Genomic DNA, 11,589 nt, shown 5'->3' with positions numbered 1-11,589 from the left:
CGGACAACAGCCCCAAGTGGTGGCGGTGTAAGAACTCGCGCGGCGTGGTCGGCTTGGTTCCTAAAAACTATGTGATGGTGCTGGACGAGCGAACCGGCCCGCCTTCCTCCAAGACCATCTCGCCGCAGAACCGCTACGCGGCGCCGTCGCGCTCAGGCAGGTTCGCCGGGAGGGACTGGTACTACGGCAACGTTACCCGACATCAGGCCGAGCGCATACTTAATGAGCGAGGGGACGACGGTGACTTCCTCATACGGGACAGCGAGTCGTCGGTGAGTCAAAAAAAAACAAACATCCACTTTTTGGGTTGTAAATGGGTCGAAAATTTCCGCAATGGTGATGGTAAATTTCCACAGAGTTTTTAGAATATGCATAAAGTGTGTGTGTGTGTGTGTGTGTGTGTGTGTGTGTGTGTGTATATTTAAATATACATATATAAAATTTTTTAAATGTCATCGCTATAAATCACAAAGCATGGTAAAACCTGTCTTACACAAAAGCTTTTTTAATAGATTAAACTTAAAAACAAAAACACTGAAAATATTTCAAAAACCTGACGTGCTCGAGAAAAATTAAAAGGCCTTTTTTAATAAATTAAAATTGGCGTCAAAATTACATTAAGGGACATGTAAAGTTATCGCGAATTAAAATTTGCTGTTAAGTGAGAGTTTTTAGAATAAGCATAAAGTGTGTGTGTATGTGTGTGTGTGTGTGTGTGTATATTTAAAGATACATATATAAAATTTCTTAAATGTCATCGCTATAAATCACAAAGCATGGTAAAACCTGTCTTACACAAAAGCTTTTTTAATAGATCAAACTTAAAAACAAAAACTCTGATAATATTTCAAAAACCCGACGTGCTCGAGAAAAATTAAAAGGCGTTTTTTTTTATCGTTGACGGTACCATTCAAGGATGGCACAAAATTTTTTGTCACCATGTACCCATTCTTTGTCAAAAACGTTACCCCAAAAATGTTTTGGGGAAAAAAAATTTTTAGTTGGTTATTCACTGGGCCATCTCAAGTGTGCAAGCATCCCGCGGGTTGCCACTTGCCTATCCCTGAACTAGTTTTTTTTTTTTTTGTGTGTGTTTTTAATCATTATTTCTGCAATTCCAACAGTTTCTGCTGTCATTTTTTAAAAAAAAAACTTGATTATTGCTTAATGTTGCTTTCCATTAAAAATGGCATAAAAATCGTTGACGGTACCATTCAAGGATGGCACAAAATTCAGTTGCATCTTGGCAGATTTGGGGATTTTTTTTTTTCTGATTTTTTTCAATTTAACTGGGATTTTGTCACCATGTACCCATTATTGGTCAAAAACGTTACCCCAAAAATGTTTTGGGGAAAAAAACATTTTTAGTTGATTATTCACCGGGCCATCTCAAGTGTGCAAGCAGGTTGCCACTTGCCTATCCCTGAACTATTTTTTTTTTTATTGGGTTTTTAATCATTATTTCTGCAATTCCAACAGTTTCTGCTGTCATTTTTTAAAAAAACGTCATTATTGCTTAATGTTGCTTTCCATTGGTGATTTTTGCCAAAGTCACTTCAAGACACGTCTCGAGAAGCAATTTATCGGTAAACGCGGCCACAAAAAGAAAAACGGATAAACGCACACCAAAAATGACATTGGAAATGAAATGTCACGAGGGCAGCATGGTTAGCACGGAGCGGTGCCGTCAGATACTGACTCATCCCATATGTGCTCCAGCAAACTGCACTTGCGTGCTTTGAGTCATCATGCATGGGAAATACATCACCATGGTCGGATGAATTCATGCGTCACCTCTGCAGTTCAGCCTTTGCCTCAAAACTCCTTCATTTATTTATAACCTCGAAATAAAATGGTTGCACTCGTCAAAGGTGACCTCATTTTCTTTTTAATTTTTCATATATTTATTTTTTTTAATCACATACAGACAGGTCAAAAAATATTGGGAGGTTGACACAATTTTCAGCATTCAAGATCTGGACGACACCTCAATGGATTTAAAATGAAACAAGCGAGATGTGCTTTTCCCGCTTTCCGCAGAGGGTATTCACTTCCAAATCAGGTGAACGATGGAGGAATAACAACCGTTTGTTTATGCTCCTCCCCCTTTTGAAGGAACCAAAAGTAATGGGACAGATTAACTGCTCATCGGTTGTATGATTGAGCTGACTATTTTGGAAAATAATCTCATAGCAATCCCCTTAAATATTGTGATTTATTTTTGGAAGGTCACAAGCAATGAATTCATCTTTATTAAAGTAAACGCGATCTTTCATGCGACACTAAAATAAGGGCAAATGAAGCATTCCTTCATGTGAAAGACTGTTTATCTGCAGTCTTTAAGTGTTCACCACGACAACAAACTTCTCTCCCTAATCACATCAACGAAAGTGGAGATTGCAACAATAACGTAAACTGATCTGTGACTTTACCATCTCGATATATCCAACTTTTCACATTTCCTGAAACACACTATGTAAACACTTATAAAAAAAAAAAAATCACACATGCTTAAATGTGGGGAAAGTAACATTCTACCTGCTCATTTGGCGTAACATCCATGGGCGCGGCTCTGGGAGGAAAACTGGGAAGAGTTTCTGCCGACCCCAGCAATGTTGCCGTTTTGTGTTTCAGCCCAGTGACTTCTCGGTGTCCCTCAAGGCGGCGGGCAAGAACAAGCACTTTAAAGTGCAGCTGTGCGACGGCGCCTACTGTATCGGCCAGCGCAGGTTCACCTCCATGGAGGAGCTGGTGGAACACTACAAGAAAGCCCCCATCTTCACCAGCGAGCAGGGAGACAGGCTGTACCTGGTCAAAGCACTGCTGTGAAACACACACACACACACACACACACACACACACACACTGGATATCTGTCAGGCGCAAACACATCTATACAACACCACTCCCTGACTGTCTTATGAATCAAGCCTTATCTGGACCTCCTCTGGTGGCATCAACACTCCAACCACGTCCTCTGTCGCCCCCTGGTGGCCGTCGGGTAAAGCTTCCTTCTTCTTTTGCCTCTCAGCAGGTGAGCACTGAAGCCTTCACGCCCCTCCCCGGGGGGAGTCTTAAGTCTCTGTAATGTCATGTGTCCCATTCAAGTACGACCTAACACCATTGCTCTTAAACTTACTTGAAAAAGATGACAACTAGTGATTGTTTTATTTTTTTTATTTTTTTTTTCCCCTCTGTTTTTCGTTCTTCCTGTGTTTGATTTCACTTCCTGTCAATCATGGCAATGACTTCAATAAGTGACCAGGAATACTCTTTCCTTTTCGTCACGTCACGACTGTTTAATTTTTTTTTTTTCAGATTTCATCTCGTAACGTGTGCACTTGACTTCACAGTTACGCAAATGATTAAAAAAAAAAAAACACACACACACACACAAATTATTCATAGCCTCAGCCAGTGTGGAGTCCCACTAAGTTATTCATCACCTGTACACATTCTGATTTCAAGACCAAGTTATTCTTAACTTGAAAATTTTTAGTTCAAGTTAATTACCAATTATTCCTAAAATCGAAACAAATTTTGAGGTCACATCAGCCCAAGTCATTCACACCCTGTAAACATTTTGAGAAACTGCAAAGGCCAAATTGCATTCGAACCATGACCACATTTTAAGTTTAAATCGGTTACAAAAGAAGAACAACCTGGACATTTTTGTCGTTCATTCATTTTATTTCATAACTTGTACACCTTTTTAGGAAAAGTAAGGGCTGAATTATTCCAAGCCTGAACAACTTTTGCGTTAATATTAAGCCCATATTATTCATAACCTGAACATATTGAAAATGTCAAAACATGTTTTGTGAAGAGATATTAGGAAGATACTTTAGGTAAGCAAGAGTTTTTTTTTGTGTTCAATTTTCTAACTCCGCACAACAAACAAATACTGTAAATGGATTACAACTCCTTTACTGTTGCCAAATTCCAAAACGTTTGCCTTTTTTCTCTATTAATATCGCTCTAACACAACTTCACACAGCCTTTGATCAAAATTGCCATTAAACAAATACAAATTTGTCAGTTTGTTCAATGTGTGGGATTCTAACAATGATTTCCTGTTCAGTTCATCAGTGTAGCCAAATGTGGCGCCCAGTTGGCAGGATGTCACTGCACTCATCGGCGTCATGTTAAACTTATTGTGGAAGCCGACCTCAGCTCGTGAGAGCGTTTGGAGCCACTTGTACTAAGAAATGCAGTCATGAAATGGAGCCGAATGTCAAAAAGGGTCTTTCCAGTACCGTTACATGTGCCAAATGTTTGTTTCCGGTGTGTCCCAGCAACACAAACAAACTTTACTCATTTGATTCCACGCAGACCACAACATTTTCTTCATAAATGAAGGCACCCTGTCAAGTCCTACCAAACACACACACACACACACACACACACACACACACACACACACACACACACACACACACACACACACACACACTTGGCTTTGTCTGCGTTTGGTTTGTTTACTGATGGAAGTGTTGAAGGTTGGTTCACTTTCTTTTTCTTTTTTTTTTTTTTTTTTTAATTATATAGGATCTACCTGAATGTTAATGAGTGTTATTTAATTCATGTGTCCACTGTATGTATATATTTCCAAATAAGACACCAACTATGGTACTGTATCACTGACAACGTGATGACAATTGTTCAATAAATTTTTTTTTTGAGGACTATTCAAACTGAAGGCCTGATTTTTTTTCTTACAATGTATGTACCGTATGTGGAAATAGAATTAATAGATACAAATTTCATTCACAGTATGTGACAAAAGTGTGTGTGTGTGTGGGGGGGGGGGGGGACACAGTACAATTACACACTGGTCAATGTCAATTTTGAATCCAAGGTGGCTTTATGTCCTTAAAAATATCGACACTGATTTCAAAATTTGTTCCTTGTTTTTCTTGCACATAAGATTTTGGAGGTTTTTTTTTTTTAACCTATATGAGACATGACATTGTTTTTATTATTAATATGAAAGCCAGATGTGGTCGAGAAAAATCGAAGTCAGATTTGTAATCAGTGCACATAATTGAGAAATGTTTGATTAAAACATTTTATTTAAAAAAATGTTTACCAGTGTTATTAATGTTAAGATTTGTTTCAGTTGAACTCTTTCTGTCCATGCTTTTTTTCCAACAGCAACTCTGTCAAAGAGGATATGTTTTGAAGTGGGAAAGGCGTGTTTTTTGTTGTTTTTTTTTAAAACGAGCAAGCGTGTAATATTAAAACATTTCCACGAGGTGGCGGCCGTGGGTTGTCTTAAAGGATTTCTCCATCTTCAAGTGGCATTTGTGCACTTTTAATTCTAACATTTGCGAACAAGAACATTTTAGAGACATTTTCCAAAAAGGGCAGCACTAATTGAAAAGTTAACCCAAGTAAAAGCAATCAAAAATCAAATGTTTACCTCAGCTAATCTGTGTAAAAACAATCTCACCAAAAAAGGCTATTTGCCCTGCCCTGACTCAACTCATCAAGCTGAGCACTCAAGTGGATCCTACAGTGTTTTTTTAGTCGTTGCCTCAGTATGAAATATTTATAATTTATCAGTAATATTTGTCCTCGTCCTTCCGTCTCACCCCCCCAGCGCCACCCCGAAATAAAAACTCGTGTGTGTGTGTGTGTGTGTGTGTTATTCGCCGAATTTATGGCTAATACTAAAGCCACATCCAATATGGCGGATGGGCTGACAATTCTCAACAATTGCTACAGAATGGAAACGAGTAAGGAAAATAATATTGATATTCATTTTAGATTTCCAAAGAATTTATGGCTCCCATAAAGTCTTGTGTTAAACGGTTCAAATGCCTCTTTAGTTGTAAAATAATGTGCACATTCTCATCGTGTGAAAAGCTGAGAATGTTTCATCAAGGTTTGACTCCCACCCCTTTATCGGGTCATCAAATGACATGATAAATCCATAAGGCCGTGTAACTAATATGCTGATTTCCAACTACGGCCAGCCCCAAGGCTGAATAAAAGTGCTGAGGTTGTGTCAGGAAGAGCTTGGTTTTAAGAGTCTATAGAGGGGGAGCTGTTTTGTCCTGCCAAGTAGAGCAAAGTGAGCATGTACACACGCGAGTCTGGATGGGTAACATCAAGCCAGAGGTGGGCTGAAGAAAGAATCCATCCGTGACTTTCATGCGTCCTTTTCATTTTCCGCCTTGCCTGCGGCCAGCTTTGTGCCTGGGACCACCGGGCGCTGCTGCCCACCCTCAGGGAAGTGGCACACTCAGACTTTGATGACCCTGTTTGCACAGGCCAAAGTGGGGAGAGTTTCCTCACTGTGCATCTGTTAGCCCTTCAGTGTGTGTGTGAGCTTTGTTTTGGGTTGTTTTTCTATTTGCAGGTACAGCTTGTGCTGAAGGGACAGAGGGACCTTGAACGCTTATTTTCAACTCAGTCTACTGGGGATTCAGGTCCAGTAAAATCAAAGTGCACTCTTATGCGTTCATGAAAACAAACATATGCCTTATGAGGTCATAGGTCCTGTAATATAATATAGTATCAGAGCCAAAACTTTCTCATTTACCTTTAAGTGTCTCCATGTGGCTGACAGCTCCTATTCTCACCTGCCCAAAAGATAGGTGTCAGAATGGGGAAGTGGTATTGATGTCATAGCATCGGATCATTTTCACAGGTAGGTGTATGAGTACAGATGGACAGAACCGATACTTTTATCGGTGCATCCAGGGGATTCCAGGGTGTGTGTGTGTGTGTGTGTGTGTGTGTGTGTGTGTATACAGTATATATATATATATATATCATATATATATATATATATATATATATATAAATGTATGTGTGTGTGTGTGTGTGTATACACATACATAAATAAATAAACACACACACACACACACACGCACACGCACACAAACACAGAGTGTCCACTATCGGAAAATGTTCCGTTCATTTGTACAAACTATTTGCTGACTCGAGCTCCCGACCATTGGGAGACTTCGCTGCAAACGTCTGCCAACATCTGGCTCCTTCCTGCATTCCACTCCTACCTACACACACACACACACACACACACACACACACACACAAAGACTCTACTCAACACACACATACATTCCAGTTGTCAGATCTCACTGGAGAGAGGAGTGTGGACAAAATGCACTGTGGGGTCATTCGCATGCCACAATCTTAAACATTAAGAGCTTGTGTTCACTTGTTATCGAACAATATATTCAAATTCCACAAAGACTGACTCGGTGATGTGCAGTGAGAGTCGTGATTGGTGAGATGATGATTTAAGGTTAGATTTTGGGGTTAGGCTTAGCGTTAGGGTTAGGTTTTGGTGTTAGGTGTTAGTTTTAGGGGTTATTTTTCGGGTTAGTTGTTGGGGTTAGGGTTAGGTTTAGGGACACACACACACACACAAAGACTCTACTCAACACACACATACATTCCAGTTGTCAGATCTCACTGGAGAGAGGAGTGTGGACAAAATGCACTGTGGGGTCATTCGCATGCCACAATCTTAAACATTAAGAGCTCGTGTTCACTTGTTATCGAACAATATATTCAAATTCCACAAAGTCTGACTCGGTGACGTGCAGTGACAGTCGTGATTGGTGAGATGATGATTTACGGTAAGATTTTGGGGTTAGGCTTAGCGTTGGGGTTAGGTTTTGGTGTTAGGTGTTAGTTTTAGGGGTTATTTTTCGGGTTAGTTGTTGGGGTTGGGGTTAGGGTTAGGTTTAGGGTTAGAGGTTAGGGGTTAGTGTTAGAGTTACGGTTAAGGTTATGGGTTAGGGTTTGGGGTAGGGTTGGGGTAAAGGGTTATCGTTAGGGTCAGAGTTAGGGGTTGGGGTTAGGGTTAGGGGTGGGCTGGGTTTAGGGTTGGGCTAGGGTTCATTTTAGCGGTAGGGTTAGGGTTTGGGTTAGGGATTCGGTTTCGCGTTAGGGTTAAGGTTCCAGTTTGGGTTAGGGTAAGGGGTTATCGTTAGAGTTAGAGTTAGCGGTTGGGGTTAGGGTTAGGGTTGGCCTGGGGTTAGGGTTGGGCTAGTGTTAGTGGTTAGGGTTAGGTTTAGGGTTAGCATTAGGGTTGAGGTTCCAGTTTGGGTTAGGGTAAGGGGTTATCGTTCGGGTGAAAGTTAGTGGTTGGTGTTAGGGTCAGGGTTTGGCTCGGGTTAGGGTTACTTTTCAGGTTAGTGGTTAAGGTTGGACTGGGGTTAAGGTTAGGGTATGGCTCAGGTGAGGGATAAGGGTTAGGTGTTAGCATTAGGGTGAAGATGATAGTTTGGGTTCGGGTCAGACTTTATCATTAGGGTTAGAGTTAGCGGTTGGGGTTAGGGTTAGGGTTGGGCTGGGGTTAGGGTTATTGTTTGGCTTGGGTTAGGGTTAGGGGTTAGCGTTAGGGTGAAGGTTTTGGGTTTGGGTTAGTGTTAAAAAGTACAGCTAGGGTTTAGGGTTTGCAAATAGTTGCAAATAGGATTAGAGTTAAGGGTTTGAAGTAGAATTAGGGTTCGGGGTGAGCAAGGGTAGTTAGGGTTTGTAGGTATGATGAAAGGGACCATTTTGGAGGTTCCACTGTATCGTATACTTTGCCGAGCATGAATTGGTACAGCTCCTGGAGTTTATCACAGGATGTTTTCACATTTTTTACAGCTTTAAAAACGCCTTCATATACATGGTCGTTTTTGGGGGGGCTAAAAATGCCTTACTATATACATGGTTGTTCTTTTGGTCAAAAAAACGCCTGGTCGTTTTTTTCGGCCAAAAATGCCTGACTATAAATGGTAGTTTTTTTCAGCTAAAAACGCCTTACTATACATGGTCGTTTTTTTTTTTCGTCTAAAACTCCTGACTATACATGGTTGTTTTTTTCGGCCAAAAATGCCTGACTATAAATGGTAGTTTTTTTCAGCTAAAAACGCCTTACTATACATGGTCAGTTTTTTTTTCGTCTAAAACTCCTTACAATACAGGGTCGTTTTTTTTCGTCTAAAAACACCTTACTATGCATGGTCGTTTTTTTTCGGGTTAAAACGCCTGACTATAGATCGTCGTTTTTTCGACTAAAAAGGCCTGACTATACATGGTCGTTTTTTTCGGCAAAAAACGCCTTCCTATACATGGTCGTTTTTTTCGGCAAAAAACGCCTTCCTATACATGGTCGTTTTTTTCGGCAAAAAACGCCTTCCTATACATGGTCGTTTTTTTCGGCAAAAAACGCCTTCCTATACATGGTCGTTTTTTTCGGCAAAAAACGCCTTCCTATACATGGTCGTTTTTTTCGGCAAAAAACACCTTACTATACATGGTCGTTTTTTTTAAGCCAAAAAGGCCTTACCATACATGGTCATTTTTTTCGGCAAAAAACGCTTACTATAGATGGTCTTTTTTTTCAGCCAAAAACGCCTTACTATACATGGACGTTTTTTTCGTCTAAAAACGCCTCACGATACATGGTCTTTTTTTTCGGCCAAAAGCGCCTTACTATACATGGTCGTTTTTTTTAAGCCAAAAAGGCCTTACCATACATGGTCATTTTTTTCGGCAAAAAACGCTTACTATAGATGGTCTTTTTTTTCAGCCAAAAACGCCTTACTATATTGTACATGGTCGTTTTTTTCGGCCAAAAACGCCTTACTATACATGGACGTTTTTTTCGTCTAAAAACGCCTCACGATACATGGTCTTTTTTTTCGGCCAAAAGCGCCTTACTATACATGGTCGTTTTTTTTAAGCCAAAAAGGCCTTACCATACATGGTCATTTTTTTCGGCAAAAAACGCTTACTATAGATGGTCTTTTTTTTCAGCCAAAAACGCCTTACTATATTGTACATGGTCGTTTTTTTCGGCCAAAAACGCCTTACTATACATGGACGTTTTTTTCGTCTAAAAACGCCTCACGATACATGGTCTTTTTTTTCGGCCAAAAGCGCCTTACTATACATGGTCGTTTTTTTTAAGCCAAAAAGGCCTTACCATACATGGTCATTTTTTTCGGCAAAAAACGCTTACTATAGATGGTCTTTTTTTTCAGCCAAAAACGCCTTACTATATTGTACATGGTCGTTTTTTTCGGCCAAAAACGCCTTACTATACATGGACGTTTTTTTCGTCTAAAAACGCCTCACGATACATGGTCTTTTTTTTCGGCCAAAAGCGCCTTACTATACATGGTCGTTTTTTTTAAGCCAAAAAGGCCTTACCATACATGGTCATTTTTTTCGGCAAAAAACGCTTACTATAGATGGTCTTTTTTTTCAGCCAAAAACGCCTTACTATATTGTACATGGTCGTTTTTTTCGGCCAAAAACGCCTTACTATACATGGACGTTTTTTTCGTCTAAAAACGCCTCACGATACATGGTCTTTTTTTTCGGCCAAAAGCGCCTTACTATACATGGTCGTTTTTTTTAAGCCAAAAAGGCCTTACCATACATGGTCATTTTTTTCGGCAAAAAACGCTTACTATAGATGGTCTTTTTTTTCAGCCAAAAACGCCTTACTATATTGTACATGGTCGTTTTTTTCGGCCAAAAACGCCTTACTATACATGGACGTTTTTTTCGTCTAAAAACGCCTCACGATACATGGTCTTTTTTTTCGGCCAAAAGCGCCTTACTATACATGGTCGTTTTTTTTAAGCCAAAAAGGCCTTACCATACATGGTCATTTTTTTCGGCAAAAAACGCTTACTATAGATGGTCTTTTTTTTCAGCCAAAAACGCCTTACTATATTGTACATGGTCGTTTTTTTCGGCCAAAAACGCCTTACTATACATGGTCTTTTTTTTCGGCCAAAAACGCCTGACTATTCATTTTTGTTTTTTGCGGGGGATAAAAACGCCTTTGGTCGTCTTTTTTGGTGCAAAACACATGAAAATGTATGGTCATTTTTTTTCCTTTGAAAAACGCCTGACTACACATGGTCGTTTTATGGCTTTAAAAACGCCTTACTATAGATGGTCAATTTTTGTTGTTGTTGTTAAAGATGCCTTCCTAGACATAAAAAAATACTTTACAAAAAAAAGAAAAGCCTTACGATCAATGCGCTCACATTTCAAAAAACGGTCTTGTATAGGGACAATGTGAAGCTTTCATGACCTACCTGGTAGTCGAATGGTTAGTTCGTCGGCGTTGCGATGTGGAGGTGCAGGGTTCAAATCCAGGTCTGTCCTTCTTCTGTGTTCTTGAAAATGTGTATGGCCATGAACTTTCTGATCGTCTTCTCTGCACTATTCGCGCTCACACTCACGCCACGGAACAATTCGCAAAACGCCTTCCTGTACATGGTCATTTTTTTCGGCAAAAAACGCCTCACTATACATGGTCGTTTTTTTCGGCAAAAAACGCCTCACTATACATGGTCGTTTTTTTCGGCAAAAAACGCCTCACTATACATGGTCGTTTTTTTCGGCCAAAAATGCCTTACTATACAAGGTCGTTTTTTTTTTCGGCCAAAAAGGCCTTACCATACATGGTTGTTTTTTAAGGCCAAAAACGCTTTACTATACATGGACGTTTTTTTCGGCACAAAACGCCTTACTATACATGGTCTTTTTTTTCGGCCAAAAATGCCTGACTATACATGGTCGTTTTTTTCGGGTTAAAAC

The 11,589-nt window shown here is 39.9% G+C and overlaps 1 protein-coding gene and 1 long non-coding RNA gene across 2 annotated transcripts in view; one reads left to right on the top strand and one right to left on the bottom strand.

Annotated features, from left to right (window-relative positions):
* The window catches only part of nck2a (NCK adaptor protein 2a), a 27,137-nt gene extending 23,769 nt beyond the window's left edge, over positions 1–3,368 (top strand). The window contains exons 3-4 of the mRNA XM_019894422.1: positions 11–272; positions 2,635–3,368. Of these exons, the coding sequence (XP_019749981.1) occupies positions 11–272; positions 2,635–2,829 (457 nt within the window). The 3' untranslated portion in view covers positions 2,830–3,368. The remainder of the gene's footprint in view (positions 1–10; positions 273–2,634) is intronic.
* A 2,491-nt stretch (positions 3,369–5,859) lies between these two features.
* The window catches only part of LOC109530640 (uncharacterized), a 10,603-nt gene continuing 4,873 nt past the window's right edge, over positions 5,860–11,589 (bottom strand). Inside the window, exons 2-3 of the long non-coding RNA XR_002171038.1 lie at positions 6,939–7,025; positions 5,860–6,587 (exon numbers count right to left, since the gene is read on the bottom strand). This is a non-coding gene — a long non-coding RNA (uncharacterized LOC109530640). The remainder of the gene's footprint in view (positions 6,588–6,938; positions 7,026–11,589) is intronic.

This window comes from Hippocampus comes, unplaced genomic scaffold, assembly GCF_001891065.2.
Source record: "Hippocampus comes isolate QL1 unplaced genomic scaffold, H_comes_QL1_v1.1 scaffold96, whole genome shotgun sequence".
Classification (NCBI taxonomy): domain Eukaryota; kingdom Metazoa; phylum Chordata; class Actinopteri; order Syngnathiformes; family Syngnathidae; genus Hippocampus; species Hippocampus comes.
This window is presented reverse-complemented; position numbering and strand designations above follow the sequence as displayed.